Raw genomic sequence first — 23,310 nt, 5'->3', positions numbered from 1 at the left:
ATATATGCTGAACTTGGAAGGTTTAGTATGGATGAAAATTTGCTCAAATTAAATTGAACCAACCAAACAACAAAAATTGAACCGAATCAAATCGGTTTGACTTAGTTCATCCAAATCGGTTTATATCCATTCTCAATTGCAATCACAATCCTTTTTTTTTTCTCCATATTTTATCTCTGTACTTTTAAATTTTTATGAATTTCTTTTTACTAATTTCAGAACTTTTCTTATATTTGCATATCAAACAAATAGGCGGAGAAAAATATTTCCAATTAAGAAAAATATTATTATTAGCATAATTTAGTTAATTGAAATCTTGCGTGTCCCAATAGGAAGGGCCAACAATCGAACAACACAACCAAAAGCTACCCTCAAGTATCTTAACTATGCATAGTCGTCCAAGAGAGTGTAAAAGTTTCAGAATTTGAAACTCCAATTGCAAATTGAGCTCCTTAAGATCATACTAGAGCTCATAATTCTTTCACAGTGGATGCTATAAAATCTTTTTCCTTGCCAATATGATCACATAGCTTCAGATACGCAAAATTTGCCTAACTGCAGTGTTTTTAAAGAACAAGTTCTACGCAAAAAAATGATTAGTCAAGCTTCCAGAGTAAATTCCATAAAAATAGAGGATTACTGTGAATGTTGATAAACATTACAGCCATTTGATCATTTGCTCTCAACAACCGACTTGATCGATTGCCGAATTTTTTCTCTTTCAACAGCTTGCCATAGATTCTGCCTCTAGTCAGCTAGTAAAATGCCACGTGAACTGTTTTGGTATGAGCCATAAACATCCATGATTGTGTATATCAGGCATCAACACTTGAGAGGTTATCAAATCTCCCCATGTAACAACGTTTGGGAAAAATGCTGGAATAAATTACTTGGAATTGTGTCGAATACTTTCTTCAGCACGAGAAAGTGCATCTGTGAACACATCAATTGTCCAATCCTTCAGATCCTCCTGTAGAAAACATGCAAACTTTTATAAGTATAGGCAAGCATTCGGTCCATATCATTTGCCAGACGGTGGATTTATTTGTTTATTTCTTGACAGCAAAATATAGATACTATAACTTGCATCAAGCTTTATTACTCAATTTGAATTCGAATTATTTATCCATGGGTCAAAATTATTTCATTTTGAATGTAACAGCAAAAGAAAATTGAATTCACATGTAATGTAATACTTTAGTGTTAATCACTGGAGAAGCCTTATTAAATGATACTGATCACAGAACCTAATAAAGCCGCAAAGATAATGACATGTCTCTCAACACTACAGACAATCTAAGGTATCATTAAACATGGACACAAGCAGTAGAGTAGTATATAATCTCATCTAAGCTACGTAAGTAACTGAAAATCACACGGCCATAAACATGAAACAGAAAAGAACATCCCAAGCAACAAATATATCCATGACATCTCCTAGAAGCCTTAAAAATGTTAAGAGCCTCCCACTAAAATTGAATGGTTCCGTGGTCTCAATGGGAGTTTGAGTAAAAATTAATTGCTAAAGTGGTTATAAGTGCCATGGAAACAGGTGAAGCATTTGAATCCAAGGGACAATAAAACTGGTGTCAGTCTTTTGCCACAAGATCACTAGTCAAGAGGAGTGAAGAATAATTTGTCTCACCATATGTAGTGGTTCTCCGGTTCTAATTTTTGCATTAGGACGTGCAAGTTTGGATTCAAACGGGGTTCTTGGCCTTACTTCCCGAATTTCATCCCATTCCTCACGAGTGAGCATCCTAACCGTGCCCTGACCAGCAGGAGCATCCCTTATCTTGCGTTCAATCATTTCTTGTGATTTTGACTCATCATACTGTCAACATTCAAGATGATATTAATCATTTAACAGGCTAGCAGGTGATGACTGTCACAACGATATCGACATAAAGGAGGCACCTTTCAGTGGTTGACAATGCCAGAACCCAGAAGTTTTATAACTAAAACTTCACAGAAAAAGCATTACTTGTCACTTGGCATTGAAATCTACTGTCAAGTTTACAGAAAGAATACAACGAAATTGACTATACATACAGACAACCAACATGGAAAATATATGTCTGAATTAAATACTGTTCCATAAAAATAATTATTTTCCATAATTTTCTTATCAAATTTATTCAAAGATATTTCTTTAATTCAAGTAAATATTGTCCATGCAAGAAACTCTGAACAGAAAATCCAAAAGATGATTATTAGCTTTTAAACTGCCAATATTTGTATTAACCATGCGATTCTAAGCTAACAGAAAATATAAAAAAGACGCTAACTATAAATAAGAAACTAACTTTCATTGAGGACATTGATCAAACAGTACGTAGGCAACCCAGATAACAATCAACTAAAAAGAGCAGTTCAAAATTGAATTCCACTAAATAGGTTGTTGGATACCATCATGAGGAGCTTAGCGAAGAGAGCAATCCCAACAGCAGTGAGAACCATGGGCATAGTGGCGGTGTCAAGATATGATTTTGATTCGGGAGTCTCAACAAAAAACTTTTTGTCCCTCTTGACATTGTTACTCTTCTTCTTCTTCTCCACGTCTTTTATCATTCTCTTCAATGTTTCAGTTGGGGCAGCTTCATGGTGATGGTGAGGGGAAAACTTACGCAATTGCAAATGCAAATGGAGCTGCCTCCGAATCGAGAACATCAGTCTTTCGCTAATCGCATTCATTTTTCATTCCAAAAAGGATTTGCGATTGGAGAGGGAGAGACTGAGAGCTGAAATTGAAGAGAGAGAAGGAGGGTAAAGGTGGAATTCCATATGTGCGAACCTTGTTTTTGTAATAATTTTGAGAAAAGACCTTTTTTTTTTTTTTTTCCTTTTCATATTGGTGCAGGAATGTGAATACATCTATCCTAAAGCCGATTAATCAATGACAAAATCATCAGCAATTCAAAAATAAAAAATGATAATTTGAATTAAAAAAATGATTGTTTAAATAATTTATTCAGGTGAAAAACATATAATGATATGTATAGATTGGATTAATATATTTAATAATTTTAATGATTATTGAATTATAGCCAAAATTAATATATAAAATTTAAAATAAAATTCAATATGAATTTAATGAAGTATTAAAAATTTTAAATCTAAAAAAAATAAATCTTTTTAAAATTTATTAATAAATAAAATTTTAAATTTCGATTTCTTATAACATTTAAAAATAAAAAAATAAAAAATTCATATTAGTTATCATATTAAAATCCTTATTTGATATAGCAATATATACATATATATATATATATATATATATAATTGGTCTGTCTTGCTCAAATCTACAATGTTAAAATGCGAATATTATATGTAAAAATATGACCTGCTTTTATGTAATCAAAAGTGATTACTACTGCTTGTAATCATTTGAAATATTGATTTTTATTCTTTGCTTTAGATCCCGTATTCATTTCAACAAGAAACTGTATGTCCGTCATGAAATTCTGTAATTTGTACTTTTTATTTATTTTCCTTTATCCTAGGTTATTGGTTGAATAAAGGCATTCAACAATTTGGAAGGGAAAAGGGAGTAAAGAATCTGAGCTCAAATGCAATTGCTCGTCTATTAGGAAAATTTCAAAAAAACAAAAAATGTTTCATAATGCTTCCGTGGAGATTCAATTGCACATATTCATAGTGAAGACAAATATTTCCTTCCATTAGATTGCCATTTATTTTGTTAATTCTCCAAAAGCTATATATATATATATATATATATAGATATATATTCTAAAGAAACATTTAACTTTATTAATAATTCAAAGAATTACATAAACTAACATCATTTGGGTGATAGAAAGTAGCCAATTAAAGAATGACAAGATGAGAAGCGAGCGGGCCCATTAGACTCCCTTGGAGCATAAGTACAAGTAAAACCACCATTAGAAACAAACAGAGCTCTAACATCAGCTACCAAATGAAGTTGTATGCCCATGTAATCATCAAAGTCAGTAACAAGCCTATTTGCTTCTTTAGAATCAATTTCAAACAGAAATTTAAAACATATAATTAGATTATATTAATTTGTTAATTATTTCGATACAAGCACATTAATTGGTATCCAAAACGTTTATAAAAACAGTTGGTTATTCTAGCCGTACCCATTTTTTATACACCAATGAAAATAATTTGGCCAATAGACTTCACTTATGTGAGATGAAAAAGCAAACCAACTTTGCAAGGAAAAACACATCTATTAATACAAATCACCTACATCAAACCGCCCTTGCACTGACTAGAACTTCTTTCATCACAAATAGCTATATAAATATTATACACTTACAGTGAGGAAAAGTTCTAAAAGCCCCGGGAGCCAACTTGACACTGCGAAACATGATTAAGCTCCTCCTCGCTATTTATACATCATATGGGAGCCTTTTTCTGATACAAAGAAATTGATAAACATTTTTAACAAACCACCTTGACTTTTAAATCAGTTTTACACAACAATGCAGAAAAACTTTCGGCCTTAAATGAGTTTTAACTACTTGTCTAGTTGTTTAATAAGATTGGAGAGAGTGTAAACCACTAAGATAGGACCTATTTAAAGCCAAGATGATTTGCTAAAAATATAACAATCCTTTTTCATTGAAAGCCAACCTTAAGATACTGATCCAAGAGTTGGTTTTGGCATGACCATTGTTGAGCAGCTAAATGTACATATGTATATGATACATATAACATCATCTGTCTGTGTGTTTTAAGAGAGCGACCAGCTCATTGTCACCCAAGGAAGATCCTGATACAAGCTTGAGAGGTGTATTACCTTCCCTGTCCATGGCTTCTGGATGAGCTCCTCTGCAATTAAAAGTTAGTGAAATTTGTAATGCCTTTACAAAAGAAGAAACTATCATTTATAGAAAACAAAAAGTATGTCAATAAATACCAAACAGATCGGTTTAAGAAAAAGTGGGGAGGTTAAGGCTTCAATCTAAGACCAGTGAATATAAAAATGAAAGAAATTTATGGTGATCAAGGCATTTTCTCATCAAGATAGTTGATCTGTTGAGATTTTGCATGATTAGTATGGACATAAATTTGATGTGAAGGGACAAGTTTGTAAGACAACTTTATGAGTTTCCAACATGATTATTCCAGTTATCGAATTCAAAGGTAAATCTGAATTCAGTAGAAATGAAATAAATCTAACAACCAAACAACTGCTGAAAAAAAAAAAGTACCAATAACACTGAATATTTCCTCATAACAGTTTTATTTATCTAATAGTTAAGATACCATATGTGAGGGAGAAATAAAAATATACTTAAATTCATGATGAATGCATATTAAAATATCATACTATTACGTAAAGACAAAAAAATTTATTTTAAATGCAAAAATTGAAGACATAATAAACAAAGACAAACCTCATAAGAAGCATTTTTGCAATTGCAGATTTTCCCCTCATAATACAATAATGAAGTGGCGTATGGCCATTTGAATCTGAAACATTTACATTTGCACCATACTGCAGAAGCAGCTCTACCATGCCTACGTCAGAGGTTTGGCAGGCCAGGTGAAGAAGAGAACAACCTTGAGGGATGCCCTGATTTGTAAGTTGAGCTTCATTTTTATCTTCATGGAAGCCCTTTGTAAGTTGAACTTCATTTTCGTCTCTTGAATTTAAGTAACATGAAGAAAGATTCTTAGAACCACCTGCATGCAAAGCAATGAATTTATTGATCAAGACTTTGCTGTTTCGATGATGTACAGCTTTGTTTTGGCAGATTTTATGGGTTTACTTTTTAATGCTTGCCCCAAAATTGAATTCATATCCGCTTCAAAGCTGACAATATAGCGGTATACTGCTTTCATATCATTAGCACAAACACCTTTCAACAGCCGTTGCTCCATTGAAAGTGAATCTTGATTTTCCTTTATCCGCCGAACAAAGAGTTTATCCTGATACTGAAATTGCAGAAAAATTTACAAATTTAAAGTCTCCAACAACAATCCCTATCAACATTTTATCACAGAAGTCAATTTCCTGCTAAGCATTTTATGGTAACCTTGTGAATTAAAAGAGTGTATGGCATAGCAGATAACAGGAGGCAAGAAGAACATGAGTACTACAGAATGTGTCAAACTGTTAATGCATAATACACATGTATTTATATACAGAGTTAGGTATTGTGGTGGAAAAGTTGAGACCTCAATTAATGACTTAAATTAAAAATCCTAGTTCAGAAAGTGGCAACCCTTGGTAGTTGTCACGTCAGTAGGTTCCCAACAAATCAAAATCTGATATACATGATATTGCAGAAAGTTTCAGGTATCTAAACCGTGTAGAACATCGTCCACACAAATAAGCAACGCAATCAATAACCATATAGGTAGTTGCTTATTGGGTAGTCGAGAGGCAAAAAGAGAAAAGAGAGCTACCCTTCATGGGAATTTAGGATTTCATCATATGTTGATGCCTATAAACAGTAATCTGTCCCTTTCTTTCCAACTATCTTTTAGAGAGAAAAATATTTTTTATTTTATTTTATTATTATTATTTTGTTGGGAAGAGACCAAATTTCTTAGTAAGAGCAAAAATCACCTCTCCATTACTTCATTAGTACCGGTAAGCTGTATTGATTGTGATCACAGTTAATTCAAGACAGGGAAAGGTAAATGGGAAATGTCACTACCAATATAGGGTTTAATAGCTCGAGAAACATTACTTAAATACCCCTATGCATCTTTTCCTACCAAAAAAAAAAACTTAACTCTTCTTATGCCATTATTATCTGTAGATAGAATGAAGTTATAAATAAGAAAAAATAAAAAATAAAAAATAAAAAATAAATAAAAAAAAGAAGAAGAAAGAAAAGTGTTAATGTAAAGTAACCAGAGGCAGAAAATGAATTGCTTGGCAAAAACCTTTGCATGAATGAATTTCTCCTTTACTGAAATAGGATCACGATAACTGGGCTTTCTCATGGAATATAGCTTGTTTCTATTGCAGATGAACAGGACAATCCACATTAGAAAAACTAAAAGCTTATACATATTTGCTTATACATATTTCAAATATGACTTTATCAAATCATGCATCACTTACCCCATAGGCATCTCACCACTCAAAAAGCTAGTTCTTGAATACAATAACTCCTCCCAGATTGAGTTTGTATAGGTATTTCCCAGCGATTGAAACAAGGTTAAGACCGAATGGTCCCAAGCTTTCACATCAAGAGTCAGCGATCTAACCTGCACCAAAGATGATTCAGAAATGCTGGTATGAATGAATAAATGGAAGCAAAATAGCAGTATTGTCAGTGTACATAAGAAACAATAGTAAATGATGTGTTCGTATGTGTGTATGTGTGCACATGTATTTATATTATACATTTTACCCGCTCTGTATTATATTATAATTACGAATTACCAAGAAAGTAATCGGAAAGCCTTATAAGAAGTGCAACAAACAACAATTCCTACTTTTATTTATTTAATTTCTCAAAATAAATACAGTGAAACTTGCACAAAAATGGTATAAAGTTTATAAAATACCCTTCTGTAATTGCTTGTTTCTTAGATATAGTATTTCCTCAATTTAAGGGGGAAAAAAAAAAATGCTGCCGATAATTGTTGAATTGAAGCTCAGTTTCCAGCTTGGATAAATGTAACGTTTTGGTATCGCTGCTTAGGAAATATTAAAAATTTCACGAAGTATTTGCACCATTCCACGTAAAAGCTATTTTGGATAAATTTCTTCATGACAAATTGAAAACTGAAGCAAATAACCATGAAGTGCTTCCAACTTGACTGGGAGAAAATGGAATGGAGCATACTCAGAGGGCAGTCTCAACATTTAGCATATAATCCAAGCATAATTAATTTCCTAAAACGAGCACCCACTACAAATACCAAAGAACGAACAAAGACATGTCCTACTTTTAGTTGGTTATAGCTATAACAGTATCGTTGCATTAACTCTCAATTCCCAAAGAGCTCAATATGAAAGAAGTTTATTTAGCAGGTCTTGAATGGCTGAACATTCATTTCAGTTTCTTATGAATTATCAACAATTTTTTACATAATTAAATTCATATGATGAAATATTTTATCCAAATTAATTATCATTACTTTATGCTGACATTTGCACCTCACAATTACACACATAGAAAAATAATCCTACTAAGTAATGATATGCCTCTAGTGTTCATTTAGATATGACTATACAAACACTGCAATACTTAAATGCTAAGCACAGTAACTTACTTTCGATAAATGCACACCAAGATTACGATGAACACCAGAACATTCAATACAAACAAGAATTCCAAGGTTCAAGGATGCCCAATCTGGTTCAGGTGCACCGCAATCCGCACATTTGTCATTTCCACATACTCTTCTCAGTATATCAATGGGTTTCTCACTTTTCACACTGTTATGATGTTGTTGGGAACTTATAGAAGCTTCTAAACCATTTCTGTCGGTAAATCTCTTACATGAAGTTGTCCTTTCAACATCTGAAGGATTATCTAATGAAGTACGCTTGCTGGCAATAGCATAACCATCACTTTCCAAGGAGCTAGCAGATAGAAACTGAAATATACATAATTTGTTTAGAAGAATCATTATAACACTGTGGAAATCAGAGCCTGTAAAATAAAATTAAAAACATTCTTAATCTTACCTTCTCAGGTGCCTGAGAACTCAATAACGAAGCAATAACTCCCTTTATTTTTTCAATCCAATCCATCTGGTCAAGTGCATTCTCCGCCTGCACCACCACAAAAAATCCAAACCACTCTTTTTTTGGTAAACAATTGTTTTCATGGATAAAGATTGAAACCCTTGTTCAAGTTAAATTTTGAGAAGGTACCTGCAAAGTTAAGATTTTTGTGGGTGAAATTATCCTGAAGCAGAACCTTAAATCTGATTGATCAGCATCAACCTTTATTGTTGAAGTTAGCAAATTTACGGTATGACGTGCCACAGATTTTTCATCATGTACACCACCGTGGTAATGAGAAGAAAGCCACCGGCTCAACAATCCAGAACCATTTTCAGAGACATTATTCTTATGTGGAGAACTTCCAGACTGAAACAGTCATAGTTAGCAATTAGCAGTCGTTACAAAAAGAATAAGTAATCTTCCAAATGGTGACTTACAGATGACCAGGTCAATTGTTTCCGGTAATAGTACAGCATCCCCCGGCTATCAAGAACAAAAAATCTTCTCTTCCAGTCAGCCCTTAGGTTGGAGGAACGTTTAGAAAGATATCCTTGCCGAAGTATTTGAACCTGGACATATGTACTCACAGAGCTATAGAGTCCCATTTAAATTTATCAAACAGAATACAGTATAACAGGAACGAAAGGAAAACCAGAGTCAAGAGCACCTTTCCCTTTTCAGTAGATTGCATCACCGCCTCTATTACTTTATTTGCTCGCTTAGATAGAAACTGCATATGATCTCCTTTTGGAGAAACATAAGAGCCAGACAAGGATTGTCTACTTTCACAATCCATCTGCCTTATGTACTCTTGCATCCTTGAAATAAGAGAAACTTGCTCGTAGTTGGATTTTTCTCTTGACATTTGAGAATATGCCAAAACCTGTGAGGCAAAAGAGATCAACTTTAGGACATTTCCAATACAAATAAATACATAAAAATATTTTCATACACAAACATACATATATGTGAGAGAGAGAGAGAGAGAGATTTGATGCAGTGGGAAAAGTTACCCACCTTATGGTGAGCAACTAGCCTTCCAAATCAGCTTCAATAATGCATCAGAAGATTACGAATAAATAAAAAATAAAAAAAAAAAGGAAGTCGGCTCGCTTCTACCACATGCCAATGAGAGGGCAATGATGCATGAAGAAAAAGCAAAACTCATTCCCTCTAAAATACAACGCACTCTATTTGATGTCCTCTCTCTGGCTCCAAAAATTCCCACACATGTCTACTGGTCTCAAGTTGCCACTATCAAGCACAACTTGTAACACCTATTGATTTAGCATTTTCATCACACCAAAAAATTTAACCATAGCTCTCTAGGCCTTAAATTCATTAACAAGTGAACAAATAGTTCCCATGAAGTAAATGATTTTTGTTATTCTGACATTGAACTTTTAAACAAAGAAGACATGCAGAGACAAATTAGAAAGACAATATCATAAATAAAAATTTCCACATAAGGTTTTGAATTTATAGCTTTAGACCTGATTAATATAGGGTTCTATTTGGCTCAATAGTTCATATCCCTGCAACAACAGTGAAATAAAATATCAGAAGCATATGTGAGATATCATATTGGATAAATAATCATTTGGTTGTATCACTTACCTGTTTGAAGTAACGAAGATGAGCATGCATTGTCCCACTAACAGCTTCCAAAAATTCAAACCTTCTTTTGGCCTCAATATTTGACAGAGCACTAACCTGAATGTTGAAGTACACTATATATTAAAAGCCTAACTGCTTCTGTATTGAATCTGTATTTCAACAAACACATCATTGTGAAACTAAACTTACCAGATTAAAGCGAGCTTCATCAAAGGAGGATCTTGCAATGTGCAGTTCCTGGAATGTCTCTCTACCAAATTAGATTTAAACGGATAATGGTCATCCATGGAAAAGTATCATTATAACAACTAAATAGCTCTTCAATTTAGAGTTAAACTGCTATTGGACTATACCTCCTCTAGACAAGCAGCAATATCCATCTTAGTGCTCTTCTTCATTGACTGAAACTTCTCTCGTGCCTGTGGCACAAAATACATCACAACTAAGTGAAACAGGTCAGAACTTTCAATAGCATTAAGAGCAACAAATTCTAAATAACTTAATGTGTTAAAAATGCAATTCAATCTGCTAAGCCACCACATCACCTTATCAGCCTCCTACATTGTTCTATAGTCAATAGACCTCAGTTTCATGATAACAAAACTAATAGAATAATGATTACTATAACCATTTAGATTTTCTATCAGGGAGAACCACTTTGCCACCAAAGAAGCAAAATATTATTATGAATAAACTAGGAGGCACATAAAGAATACAAAGACATCTCCTACAGGCTACAGAAAAAGAACATTTTGAAGCATATTTATAGGAAAGTTCCCAAGAAATGATGACCAGATACAGAAAAATATTATGACATGTACCCTTCCAAACCACTTTATAAAATTTTGAAGAGAAAAAACAACCTGATCATATGTAAGTGAAGCCTTTTCAAAGCGCTTTCTGGCTTCCTGTGTCAATACAAGATTAGTTCAGTCAAAAAAAGGGAAAAGAAAAAAAAAAAAAAGAATTTACATCACGTATACTTTATATGATACATGCATGAGAGCATAATAAAATGTAAAGGCACAATCTATGTAAGTAAGTATTGCTATACTTCTGTGTGCTTTATTGGTAAAATTTGTCAGATGCCTAAAACCAATATGCTTTATCTTTCTACATGTTCCTAGTTGACAACGATAATTGAACTTAATTTAGAGTATCAAACATATAGCCTAATACTTGGTTAGTTAATAAAGATTTAAAAAAAAAAAAAAATTCCATTTGACATTATTGCCGTCATTAAATAGTGGAACCCTATTCAGAAAAGAGCATAATCTATCTCAATACCTAAATAGGATTTGAGTTTTGGCAGAAACAAACAAACTGTGGCTAAATAGGATTGAGTTTTGACAGAAACGAACAAACTCTAATAAGTATTAGGTGGTAAACTGGGTAAATTTTTAAAAAGCAGCATCCACCCATCTGGGAAAATTTTGCCTTTATTGCTTCTGTTGTGGGAAAAATTTGAAGTACCTAATGGATAATCATTTTAGACAATGTTCGTTAATGCAAAAACTCGACTACATAAGTAAGACAAAGCAAAACATACTGAAAAATCCACAATTAGCACTTATATTTGCATCTAAATCACATACAGTAAAAGATAAGTTTCTAACAGAATGATATATAAGTTATAATCTATTAGCGACTGAACTAGAAAATTTTCCATGACCTGACATATGCTCAAGAAGAAACAAATAGTTACTAATCATATAAGCTAATCTCACTTGCACACCTTGTATCAAAATAATATCATAAGCACAATATTTGTACAAAGGAAGTATGTACTGTAACACCACACCTTAACATCGTGAAGGTCAAGATTGACAAACTGAAATAGTCTATCATTTAGCACATGTTCTACCTGAAGAAAGCAAAGTAAAATATTTCAATAACAAAAAAAATAAATAAGAACAATTCCCCAAACTTCAAATTATTTTACTTTAAAATCCACAACTAAGAACTTTTTATCGACAATGCATATATCAGCTTACAAGCATGCAGATTGGTTCCTATCTTTAGTGTTTAATTTTTGTTGTTGATTTTACAAATTATTAGATATATAGTGTTAATAAGAAATAAGAAAATTTAAAGATCACCAAAGGTAAAATGCTCAGAGAAGAACATCAAAAAGCATACAAAAATTTTGATGACCAATATATGATGAAGAAAACGATACAAAGGTTAAATTATCCTCAAATTCATGATAAATCAACAAAAATTGAAAACAAAAATGAAACATTTATGTTTGTTAGGTAAAGTTATCTCTATTTCCAAAAGCCTAAGTTGTTAGGAAACTTGATTAACTATGTATATCAAGCTCATGCAACGCTAAACAATTAACATAAATGAGGTTCGCAGATCAAAACAAGACAAAATAGATAACTAGGCTCTGAGAACAAGTCAAGATCACAGGGGTTTTCAAAAGGTTTAACTACTAATAAATGAACCCAAGTATATACATCAAGCTCACACACAAAAATATATTTTAATATATATGATAAGTATATATAACCAAACCAAGAATAATAAGAGGAACTACTTTGTCCCATAGAATTGATGCTAAAATTTCAGCTATGAAATTAGATATAATGATCCGGTAAATAAATTCATTAGAAACTAGAGGTTATCAGTTCTAAAACTTTGCTCTTCACAAAACCCTTGCAACTCTCCTAATTCAACTGTAGAACTGCCAAGCTACCTTGAAAAAAACCCATCACAACTAAAGGTACTATTGTCTATTTTTATGTTAAATTTCTCCAGTATCATGTCACAATGAATTTAAAAGCAAAAAATCTAATTTGATATGTTCGTTTTGGCATTCTTTTTGTTCATACAATCTAGGTTGATTGGTTTTCTTGGATAACAGGTCATACAAGATATCAGGATAACACTTCATATGTCAGTCTGTTATGCAGATGGCAAAATTCATAGTTTCGAAAGGGGCTAGGAATTCACACAAAAACAAGAAAAGGCTCGGGTATTGGGTTTGCAGTCATATTTAAAAACCATGTGCATATGAAAGTAATAACTGCACTTCAAGAAAATAAACCATGCTAGTAAATTCTTAAGTTTTAATGTCTATTGTTGGCTACTCAAAACTAGCCCCTGCTGTGTACTTGTTGAATGTAATCAAGTCCAGATCTTGGATCTTCCGAATGAGTTTCAGTGGGTAAATCTCAAATCTCAAAACATTTACACTAGCTTGGTTTTTTTTTTTTTTTTTTTTTTTAATTTTATTTTCAGGCTTTGCAAGAGATCCCTAAAATTTTTTTCTGAGGCTGTTTAAAAAGACCAAATCAGAGCTCTCTCAGTGCAAATCTGAAATTGAGGTACAAGCAGAAGAACTGTTCTGTCCAACTTGGGATAATAGGATATACCTAAATTCACACAATGGCAGTTTGCACTCATTTGATTTGTCATGACAGATTGAACATGTATCTAGCAGAAAACCCCAAAAAGCAACCAGGGCCAATAGCCATATAATTTTGGATCCTGAAATAGTTCATCTTACATTACAAAAGTAAGCATTTATAATAAAACAATTGAATATGCAGCAATCTCTGATGTCTGGGAACCAAACAACAACTGTGTATCGGCAATGTTCAGTATAATAGAAAAAATCATAAACACCAAAATGTTAAGCCAAAAGTAACAAGAATAAACTTGCTTTAAGTTCCCTAGTAATATAGTTCAAGTTATAATTTTGATCAGAAAATTAAGCAAGAATCCATATATGAAGGAATTGACAAACTATAAAAGGTGCTAAAATAATTTTAAGGAAAAACATGCCTGCACACATACATATGCAAACATAAATTATTACCTGTGACCTAAGAACTTCCTTATACGTTCCAATTTCTCTTAAAACAATTGCGAATCTGGTTATAACGTTGCCTGAGAAAAATGGTATCTCTTAAGTGAGTATTAACAGAAAACGAAAAAAATAAAACAAAAATGCAAAGCTGTGACTATGATTCTCAGAACTTCAAAATCTAGTAATTTCATGTCAAAGAAAATCCCTTCTCAACAATTTGGCAAAACAACTAACAAGCTATTTTAGAATAACTCATGCAATGTTGGATTGGCTTGTTAACTGCTCATGTCAGGTTATTCACCAACCCCATGCATACAAGCACATACCAGACAATAAACTCATTATCTACGAGCTGACCTCAATTAACCACTAACCTTGGCTCAGTTGCTCCTTTTGCTGGTTAGCTGTTATTTTGCTATCCCCATGATTCTTTCCTACAGGTAAGTGTATCATAGGGGAGAATATTATTACAAAAACAAAATAAAAATGGAGAAAAAGATCTCAAAGGGGTATACCTTCCAAAACAATAAAAGTAGGATCATTGTACCCTCCTCCAAAAGCCTCAAGAGCACTTGCAAAAGCAATGTCTCCATCATACGCTTCTCCAATCCCTTCACTGAAAATTAAAGAAAAAGTAATAAGATCCTCGATAAACACGTTATCTAAAGAAGTTTTAAATTTTTTTGAAAAATTATCTGCAAGAAAGAAGACTAATTCCAATTAACCGTTTAAGTCTGGCATAATATACGAAGTCAGAGAAGTTGCAATAATTATATACAAATGCTTGAGAGAAAGATACAGAGACAGAGAAAGTATCTGCACTTTGTCTTGAAAAAAACTTACAAACTACAATGAGCTAATACTTTGCTTTTACATTTTTATTGCAATGTAAGAAAAATATAATGATCATCATTTTATGAATACAAATATGGATATTATGATTTCATGCCAATGAAAATTAAAGTACAATATGTCAATGAATCAGCTGAAAAAAATAAATAAATAAATAAAATAAAGTGAAGGGATTTGGTCTTCTCTCTCTTTGGATAGCAGGTGATTCTTCCTTTTCCTCTATATTTATAAGCTTAGTTTCTGAAGCCAGTAGGGAGTAGAGAAGAAGGCACTTGTTAGAGGATGCCACTCTTTGCATCATTTAGTCTTAAAAAAACCAAGAAAGTCATCGGAAAACAGTGAGCTTCCTCTGTAAATAAAAAAGATATGTAGTGAAACAGAATTCTAAAGCTACCTATACTTTCGGCATCCTTTGTAAAACTTATGACATCTTCCCCTCAATAATTCTGCATTATCTTCCAAGCATTGTATCTGTTTCAACCAAGAATGCATAAATAAGCTAACTGCAAGTATCTTTTTTGCCAATAGCTAACTTCAAATATCTAACAAGTAAATGCATCTTCAGAGAAACCTGCACTACGAAATGAACATTTATAAAACACAAAACAATTGCAAGAATTAAATAAATCAGTAACTATAAGTAAAGTTAATAAAATCTAGCAACTTTCATTCCTATTAGACCTATAACTCACCAAGTTCAAAGTATTACCGTGGAAAGCATTGTGTAATTCAGTCGTGGTAGCGACTCTCAAACCCTTAACTACCAAGTTAAACAAGTTATTACTAATGAACCTCCACCACGACTTTATTGGTCATTCATAATCCTCTTTCCCGAATTTTGTTTTTCTAAATTTGCAAAGCCGAGGGCTTCAAAAGAAAAAGAACAAAGATTGATACTTTTCATATCCGAGCTAGCATCTCTACTTAAGTGAGCACCAGACACAAGCAATGTAGGAACTTCAATTCTTTTCTTTCGTTATTTGTTTATTTCTTTTTTTCACATATCTTAAATTAGAGGAACGGTATTTATACAAACAGACCGGATCAAACTTCAGAACTGAGATAAAGCAGGAGATTAAAAAAATATAATAATAATAATAAAATGAACGTCCGTAGGGCGTCTCACTCATATTATTTAGCCGAACTACTGTACAACACACCTAAGTCTTAGTTGTGATGAATTGGGGATGGCTAAATGAACCTTAATCTTCACTGTTCAACCCACATTCGTGCTTTTATCAACAAGAATGTTGAATTTAAATAATAGCATTTTCATTGACCCACAATTCTACTTCGCCATTTAAAACACAAAACCAAAACAACTTGACGAGTTTCCTCATGCATTAGGAGGGTTTGCCCAGAAAGCCAAGAAAAATAACCAAGACCCATCAAACAAATAACAAAATTCAATCACGCAATCAACATCATAAACTGAGAATATATATATATATATATATATATACAACAACCAAAAAAAAAAAAAAAAAAGAAAAGAATAATCCAAATGTGAATTTGTGAAATATATATGAAAAGGAAGAAATTTTCATAACCTGTTGGCGGAACATTGGAGAATCATCGAGCTTTGTGAAATGCATGCTGGGAACAACGTAATGGAGATTATCTTCGTGTTCTTCCTTTGGACGACACAGAGAGAGAAAGAGAAAAGAGAGAGATTTTTGGTGGGAAATGAAAGAGAAGACGTAAGCTGTAAATGGATAGCGAATATGAAGGAGGTTTGTGGAGTTGACGATCAAGTGCTTTGCGATTTTTCATGGCTGTCGTTAGAATTTTTTTTTTTTTTAATTATTTTATTTTTTATTATTTTATTTTTTATTTTTATTTACAAAACCACCATGTCTCTCCGACTCTCTTATCTCCTACCATACTTAATGCTTTCTATCAATCAAATGCTGGTTTAGGCCAACCTCCTACATATGACATATGACCGTTGGATATAATACTTCTTCTAATATTATTATATTTACCTGTTTTTTTTGCACGATGCCCTTAATCTTTCCTGATTTTGAATATGCGCCCCTAAAGTTCCATGTGTTATTTTTAAGTATCAAAAGCCTATAACTTTGATAGCAATAATAGTTTTAATGATTGAGTATCTCTATCTATACCATAAAAATATAAATTTAAGTCATGAGAATGTAATTTAGATACCTTGTAATTTTCAAAAAAAAAATACCTCCAACTTTATAATCCCTTAAAATTAAACACAATTTATTTTGAACGGTGAATGGTGGAGCATTTAGAATAACAAGAACATTATGGGAAAAAATAAATTATTTTAAACCATTCACATGGCTCTTAAATGCTGGGGTAAATAATAAATATATGGAGAATATTAGTGGAAAAAATAAATTATTTAAACCATTCACATTGCTTTTAAATATGTGTGGGGTAACTAACAAATATATGGAGAATGAATGCCTACTTTTAGCTACTAATAAATTAATATAACATTTTCTTTTCTAACATTTTTTTACCTCTCGATGCTGTAGCTCCCTTTCTTAATTATTCATTTATAATATTTTTCCATTTTTTCATCCTACTATTTATAATTTATGATTTCGAATTTATGATATTTCTATTATAGATATGAGTTATACTAATTAAATTATTTTTATTTAATATTTTAATTATTTTTAATAATTCTGTTTATTGTTAAAAAAAATTTATCACATTAAAAAAATAACTAATTATTTAAAAAACTCTTTAATAAATCTGTGTAAATATCCTATCAAGCTGATATAGTAAGAAGAAAATAGACAGTGTCAATATAACTCTCTACTTTTGAATGGTCTTTTAAACATTTGCAAAAAATTTTAAAAATAAATTTTAAAAAAAAAATCAATTATTTTAAAAAATAAACAAATAAAATAATTAATTAATTAATGAATAATTATAAATAATTTTTATACATATTCCCTATTGAAAAACAATTTTAAAATTGGTTATACTTTAATGTTATATAAATTTAAGTAATATTAACTTCTATGCTATATAAATATTAGTCCGTATCCATAATTAGTTCGTTTGTTTCACCAATAAATAATAATAATAATTTAACATATGTACACACTAAACTATATATTAATTTCATAACAGCACTTTTTGCATCATTGCTCTTAACCCCTTTTTTCAATCATTTCTACAACCTGCATCATGAATTTCATATTAGAAACCTTACCTCCAGGCCTTTACAATTAGTGTTGCTACCAAGATTTTAAATGTCTGAAATTTTCATCGAAATTTAAAAAAAAAAAAATTAAAGAGTCAAAAAGAAATTTAGATTCCAAATGGAAACGAATAAAATTTTTAAAATATTCATTGAAAATTCTGAAATTTTGCCAAAATTTCCATCAAAATATCCACAACAAATTCTTAACATTTAATTAAAAAAATCCATAATATCAATCGAAATTTTAAAAATTTACATGTAGGTTTCTAAAATTTTTATGGAAATTTTGAAAATATCTATAAAAAAATTTTATAAAAAAAATCATAAATATTATTGATGTTTAGTAAATTATTTTACCAAATTAACTTTAGTGATATTTTTTTTTCTTTTACCTTTTAATTATCTTTCAAATATTTAACGATATAAATAAAATGGAGTAAATTAAATTTAATAACCCTGATAACTTCTATTATTGATAAAAATATACATATACTTGTTATACATTTTATATAAGATGGATTTATTAAAATCTCATAATTATAAGTTAATAGTTGATTATATAAGAATGAAAAATAATAACATAGAATGATAACATGCAAATACAATATTATGTAGAATTGCTATTGATAGTATTGAAATTAATAACAATAAGCAAATAAAAATAAAAAGATGAAAGAATATATTATATTAACATCAAGAACAATTACATTTAATACAAGATCTTTATGGTTAACATATTAATAATTTCATGACAATTATCAAGGAGATACATCTTTTAATAATTATTTTTTACATTTCACATCTAAAAATGAGAATGAGAGAAAGACCAACAATTTTCAACTACCTAAGGATTCAATGAGTATTGAGATAATATTTATGAAATACAATATAATTGTAATAATTGTATCATCTTAATAAACAATCTTTATAAAATATATTTTTTTTCAATATTTTTATTAATAATAATTTATTTATGATCATTATCGCTTCTATAAATTAAATTGATTAAGAGAAATATAATATCTATTCAATATTTTTGTAATTTTTATAATCAATTTGATAATTGATTGATTAAATAAACTAATTCTAACGTTTTAAAAAAAAATTTCATTTTTTAAAATAAATTTTCATTATTTTTTATGAATTTTTATCGATATTTGATTATTTTCGATATTTCTATGGAAATTTCTATATTTTGAAACTTCGATATTTCCATCGATACCAAAATTTTGAATCTTGATTGCTACAACCTCAAAATATTAACATGGTTTCACATCAAAGTGTTGAAATCCATGTGCAACGCATACTCAACCCTTTAACATTTAGATTTAAAGGCAAATTGAAAGCATTATCTACTCAACCCATTCCTTTGACGTGTCATTATCCTTATTGCATATGTTAATCCATCCTTATTACACACACACACACATATATATATAAATGAAAATCCAAGTTTTGCTCTGTTTTTTGTTCTTATTTGTTGAATGGCCGTATTCTAATTTGGTTGCAAATTCATTTTCATCCAATCCTTCTTATCAAAATTTTGATGTTATAGTCCAATCATCTTCAATTCGTTTGCAATTGTGTGAGCATTTTCTATTCAATCAATTTTTTAGGGGGATATTAAACATACATACACTAAGTTAAAGTTCTTAATATATTAGTTTGCATTTGGAATAGTCAATTGCTAATTGGAGTAGATAAATTTCCAATTTGCCTTCGAAATCTAAAGAAAAAAGAGATGGGAATGCACTGCAAATGAGTTTTTTGAAAACTTTGATATAAACGGTGTTAACATTTTAGGGTGTATCAATATTGTTTGTAAAGATTGTGTTTGGGGATTGAAAAAGGAATTAAATGTGCCTCGGTAAGCCTGGGATTGATCAAGGAATTAAATGTGCCTCAATAAAGGCTACTATTTTATTTTGGAGATTAAATAAGGCTACTTTCTGTTTTGGAGTAATTGGGAAACTTAAACAAGGTTAGAGTTTTATGTTTGAAATGTTGATTTATAATCAACATTTAATTTAGAGATTTATGCTTGATTTATTATCATCTTTTGTCAAATTTCAAATGGAAGGAAAATAAGCTTTGTTTAGAACAAGTTAAATAAGCTTTGTTTAGAACAAATTTCACACTTTAAAAGATTTGAGTAATTATAAGGAGTTACTGTAACACCAATCCCGAAATATACTAAGAATTTCTCGAATTGACCGGGTTTGACCATCATTGACCAACAAGAGTCAAATGTTGACTTTTTGACTTGATGGAATTCTAGGTTGACGAGACACTATTACAAAGTAGGCATCGATCTAAGTCCGTAGACTAGTAGTACGTCCAAAATGGAGCTATGGTTTGAAAGATATAAGCAAAACAAGTTTAGGTCCAAACTATTCAAGGGTACCCGAGTTGACTTTTTATTCTTGCAAAATTGAGCTTTGACTCATGCATGGTTGTAAAAAACGGAGCTACGGTTTGAAAGATATGAGCAAAACAAGTTGAGGTCCAAACTATCCAAGGATGCCCGAGTTGACTTTTTATTCTTGCAAAATTGAGCTTTAACTCATGCATGGTTGTAAAATACTCATCGTTACAAGTTTATAGACTAGTGGCACGTCCGATTCAGACATCTGGTTGAAAAATTATGGATCTACAAAGTATTTCGAATACCGTAATATTTTAATATAGTTTTAATTGAATGAAGAGTGTGTGCCAGGTGTCGTGTTCTCAGGCAATCCTGTGAGTGAACAGTATCACCCACGGGTGTGCTTATGTGGCCTGGAATGCATGCGTGGAAGGGAGGAGAAGAGAGAGAAAGAATGGAGGAGAGAGAAAAGGAGAGAAGCCACCACCATCGGCCACCACCGTTGATCATCGTCCAATCATTTCTATGCCACACGCACCACCCCACTTTGAAGCCCACCTGAAAACCGACCGGCCAGCCAAAAATCACGACCAGATCACGGCGATGCACCGGAACGGGGCATTTTCGGCGAGTGGACGATTTCCTTCTCTAGCCGATATGTCCCAAACCAGACCTCCATTTGCCTCACCGCTGGTCATGTTAAGTCACCCATTCTCCAATCCACCTCGCCACCAAAACACACAGCCATTAGTCACCGGACACACCGCCAGCTGTGGCTTTTTTGATGGGGCACAGCGGCTCGCCAAAAAACACCATTCTAGTGAGTTCTCGATGATCCCACCTATCTTTTCCCAGTAATTCGAAACCCCTGAACCCAAATCCAAGGTCGGTTTCCTCTAATTCATGGCGGTTTGTAAGATTCGAGAACTTAAATTCCGAGAGCTTTCCGGCGAGATTCCAACCACCACAAGTTTGATCTCCAGAAGGTGAGACTCGATTCTTAATCCTCGTGTTGTAAACAATTTGTGTTATCTCCCCCGGGTACCATGTATTATTTACCCAAATAAAATATTAGTTTATTTGATCCTGTATAATGTTGATATTTTAGAAGCATGTGTGAATTGTGGAATTGATCCCGTGAAGGATCTTAATTGAATTGCGACCTCGAGGTAAGTGACTCACCTTCAAATTTATTTTCGACTCACCTTTGATTTTATTTTCGGGCATTAAATTATGTATATTTTGTATTAATTAATTAATTTAAAAATATGTTGTATGTGTTGGATATTTATGTTTTATAATAAAAATGGTTATATAAATTATATTGCCCATTTGCGATAATATTTATATGTGAGGTGCAACCAAGTTATATTATGAGGTTATGACAGTGTTTATATATATATATATATATACAGCGTTAATTGATTCTTGAAAAAATGGGTTATTTATGTTTAATATTTAAGGAACTTATTAATTAAATTTTGATGATGATTTATGTGGACTTATGCATCAAAATTTATATTCTAGATTTTCAAAGAAATTATATTCAAAGTTATTGTTTAGATTAATTGCAGATTATTTATGTTAAATAAAAATATATTTATATGAATTTATGCATATGTGAATTTTTATGCGATTTCAATTGCATTGAATTTGGAGGATTTGAAGAAAATATTATTTTAAAATTATTACGCTTTGAAACAATAGTGGAAAAATTATTTTATGGTATTGGAAAGTTTTGGGTATATATATATATACTATTGGATTTCTGATTATAGGTTGATTTCATGCCACTGGGATTTTGGTATATTTGCATCAATGAAATTATAATGGATTTTATCGTGAATTTTTGGATGCGGAGAGAGATACTAAATCCAATGGTAATGATAAAATTTTGGTATTTAAAAATGGTATATATATATATTTATATGGTTTTTAAGATGCACTATGCAATATCGGTGTTCTGTAATTGTAAATGTGATTAGCATGTGAGCGGAATGTAATGAGCAAGCAAGTTTATGCTCTCCTGTGGTTGCCATCGGATCAAGGGCAAGTAAGTTGATATTGGCCATAGCCGCCCGCCTCCATGGCCGGGATTGAGGTTTATAGCATCGGCGCTGCTAGGACGTTAGGGTAGCCGAATGCAGGTTTCTCCCTATAATCTCTCCGTCAGGCAGTGCTTTGGGACGCTGGGCACTGTCAGACATCAATAGTATATAGTGTGTACGTCAAGGTTTTTTTTTTATCCGATCCGATTTTCAAAAATTAATTTTTTTTTTCAAAATTGTATTTGAAATTAAAAGTATTTAAATGGAAATTTTATTATTTATTTAAATTATGTCCAAAAATATATTTTATCATGTTTTCAAGGCTCATATAAATTTAAGATTTATCAAAAAGATATCCTTTGGCATCTCATATTATTTTATTAAATTATTGAGCATAATTTTTATAATTTATTTATTGGAATCAATTTGGCCTTACATTAAATTTTATGATTATTAAATTGATTTATTGCATATTAAATTGCATTTTGTTTATTATTAATTCTTTGATTATTTCATTGAGGGATTAATAAATTTTATAATTAAATATTGAGTTTAAGTTGTTTGGTTAATTCGACTTGTGCTAATTTCTTCTAGTATGTATTCTACAATTTATTTGTGACCTTATTTTATTTCATGATATTTTGTTATAAATTCAATCATTTGTAATTAAATTACCTACATGGTTATATTGTAAGCTTGAACTTATTTGTATTTTATTTATTATTTACTTCA

The 23,310-nt window shown here is 31.3% G+C and overlaps 2 protein-coding genes across 4 annotated transcripts; both read right to left on the bottom strand.

The window, feature by feature from the left end:
* Positions 1 to 255: 255 nt before the first annotated feature.
* On the bottom strand, positions 256 to 2,831 carry LOC107404537 (uncharacterized). Its single transcript, XM_016011488.4, has 3 exons — positions 2,410 to 2,831; positions 1,646 to 1,834; positions 256 to 970 (listed from the first exon to the last, which is right to left on the bottom strand). Exons 1-3 carry the CDS (start codon positions 2,692 to 2,694, stop codon positions 887 to 889), a joined length of 558 nt encoding a protein of 185 aa, XP_015866974.2. The 5' UTR covers positions 2,695 to 2,831; the 3' UTR covers positions 256 to 886.
* Positions 2,832 to 4,620: 1,789 nt separating this feature from the next.
* LOC107404536 (ADP-ribosylation factor GTPase-activating protein AGD3-like) lies at positions 4,621 to 16,887 on the bottom strand. 3 transcript variants are annotated; one of them, XM_048478255.2, is made up of 21 exons: positions 16,526 to 16,887; positions 15,370 to 15,546; positions 14,639 to 14,739; positions 14,498 to 14,557; positions 14,133 to 14,203; positions 12,108 to 12,170; positions 11,170 to 11,214; positions 10,660 to 10,725; positions 10,496 to 10,543; positions 10,307 to 10,402; positions 10,183 to 10,224; positions 9,357 to 9,572; positions 9,127 to 9,258; positions 8,837 to 9,055; positions 8,648 to 8,734; positions 8,230 to 8,556; positions 7,070 to 7,215; positions 6,889 to 6,964; positions 5,763 to 5,928; positions 5,388 to 5,676; positions 4,621 to 4,818 (listed from the first exon to the last, which is right to left on the bottom strand). In XM_048478255.2, exons 2-21 carry the CDS (start codon positions 15,465 to 15,467, stop codon positions 4,704 to 4,706), a joined length of 2,463 nt encoding a protein of 820 aa, XP_048334212.2. In that variant the 5' UTR covers positions 15,468 to 15,546; positions 16,526 to 16,887; the 3' UTR covers positions 4,621 to 4,703. The 3 variants fall into 3 exon arrangements, with proteins under 3 accessions (XP_048334212.2, XP_048334211.2, XP_048334213.2); XM_048478254.2 differs by having other exon boundaries at positions 15,370 to 15,446; positions 16,526 to 16,886; XM_048478256.2 differs by lacking the exon at positions 12,108 to 12,170 and having other exon boundaries at positions 15,370 to 15,446.
* Positions 16,888 to 23,310: the final 6,423 nt, after the last annotated feature.

This window comes from Ziziphus jujuba, chromosome 3 (genome assembly GCF_031755915.1).
Source record: "Ziziphus jujuba cultivar Dongzao chromosome 3, ASM3175591v1".
Taxonomy (NCBI): domain Eukaryota; kingdom Viridiplantae; phylum Streptophyta; class Magnoliopsida; order Rosales; family Rhamnaceae; genus Ziziphus; species Ziziphus jujuba.
This window is presented reverse-complemented; position numbering and strand designations above follow the sequence as displayed.

Coding starts and splice junctions, on each gene's coding strand:
- LOC107404537 (XM_016011488.4), bottom strand. CDS start 2,694: ATGAATGCGATTAGCGAAAGACTGATGTTCTCGATTCGGAGGCAGCTC. Junction 1,835..2,409: donor TCGCTAAGCTCCTCATGATG/GTATCCAACAAC, acceptor GAATGTTGACAG/TATGATGAGTCAAAATCACA. Junction 971..1,645: donor CCGGAGAACCACTACATATG/GTGAGACAAATT, acceptor TGTTTTCTACAG/GAGGATCTGAAGGATTGGAC.
- LOC107404536 (XM_048478254.2), bottom strand. CDS start 16,570: ATGCATTTCACAAAGCTCGATGATTCTCCAATGTTCCGCCAACAG. Junction 10,726..11,169: donor CTTCACTTACATATGATCAG/GTTGTTTTTTCT, acceptor TTTGTGCCACAG/GCACGAGAGAAGTTTCAGTC. Junction 6,965..7,069: donor AGTGGTGAGATGCCTATGGG/GTAAGTGATGCA, acceptor CATCTGCAATAG/AAACAAGCTATATTCCATGA.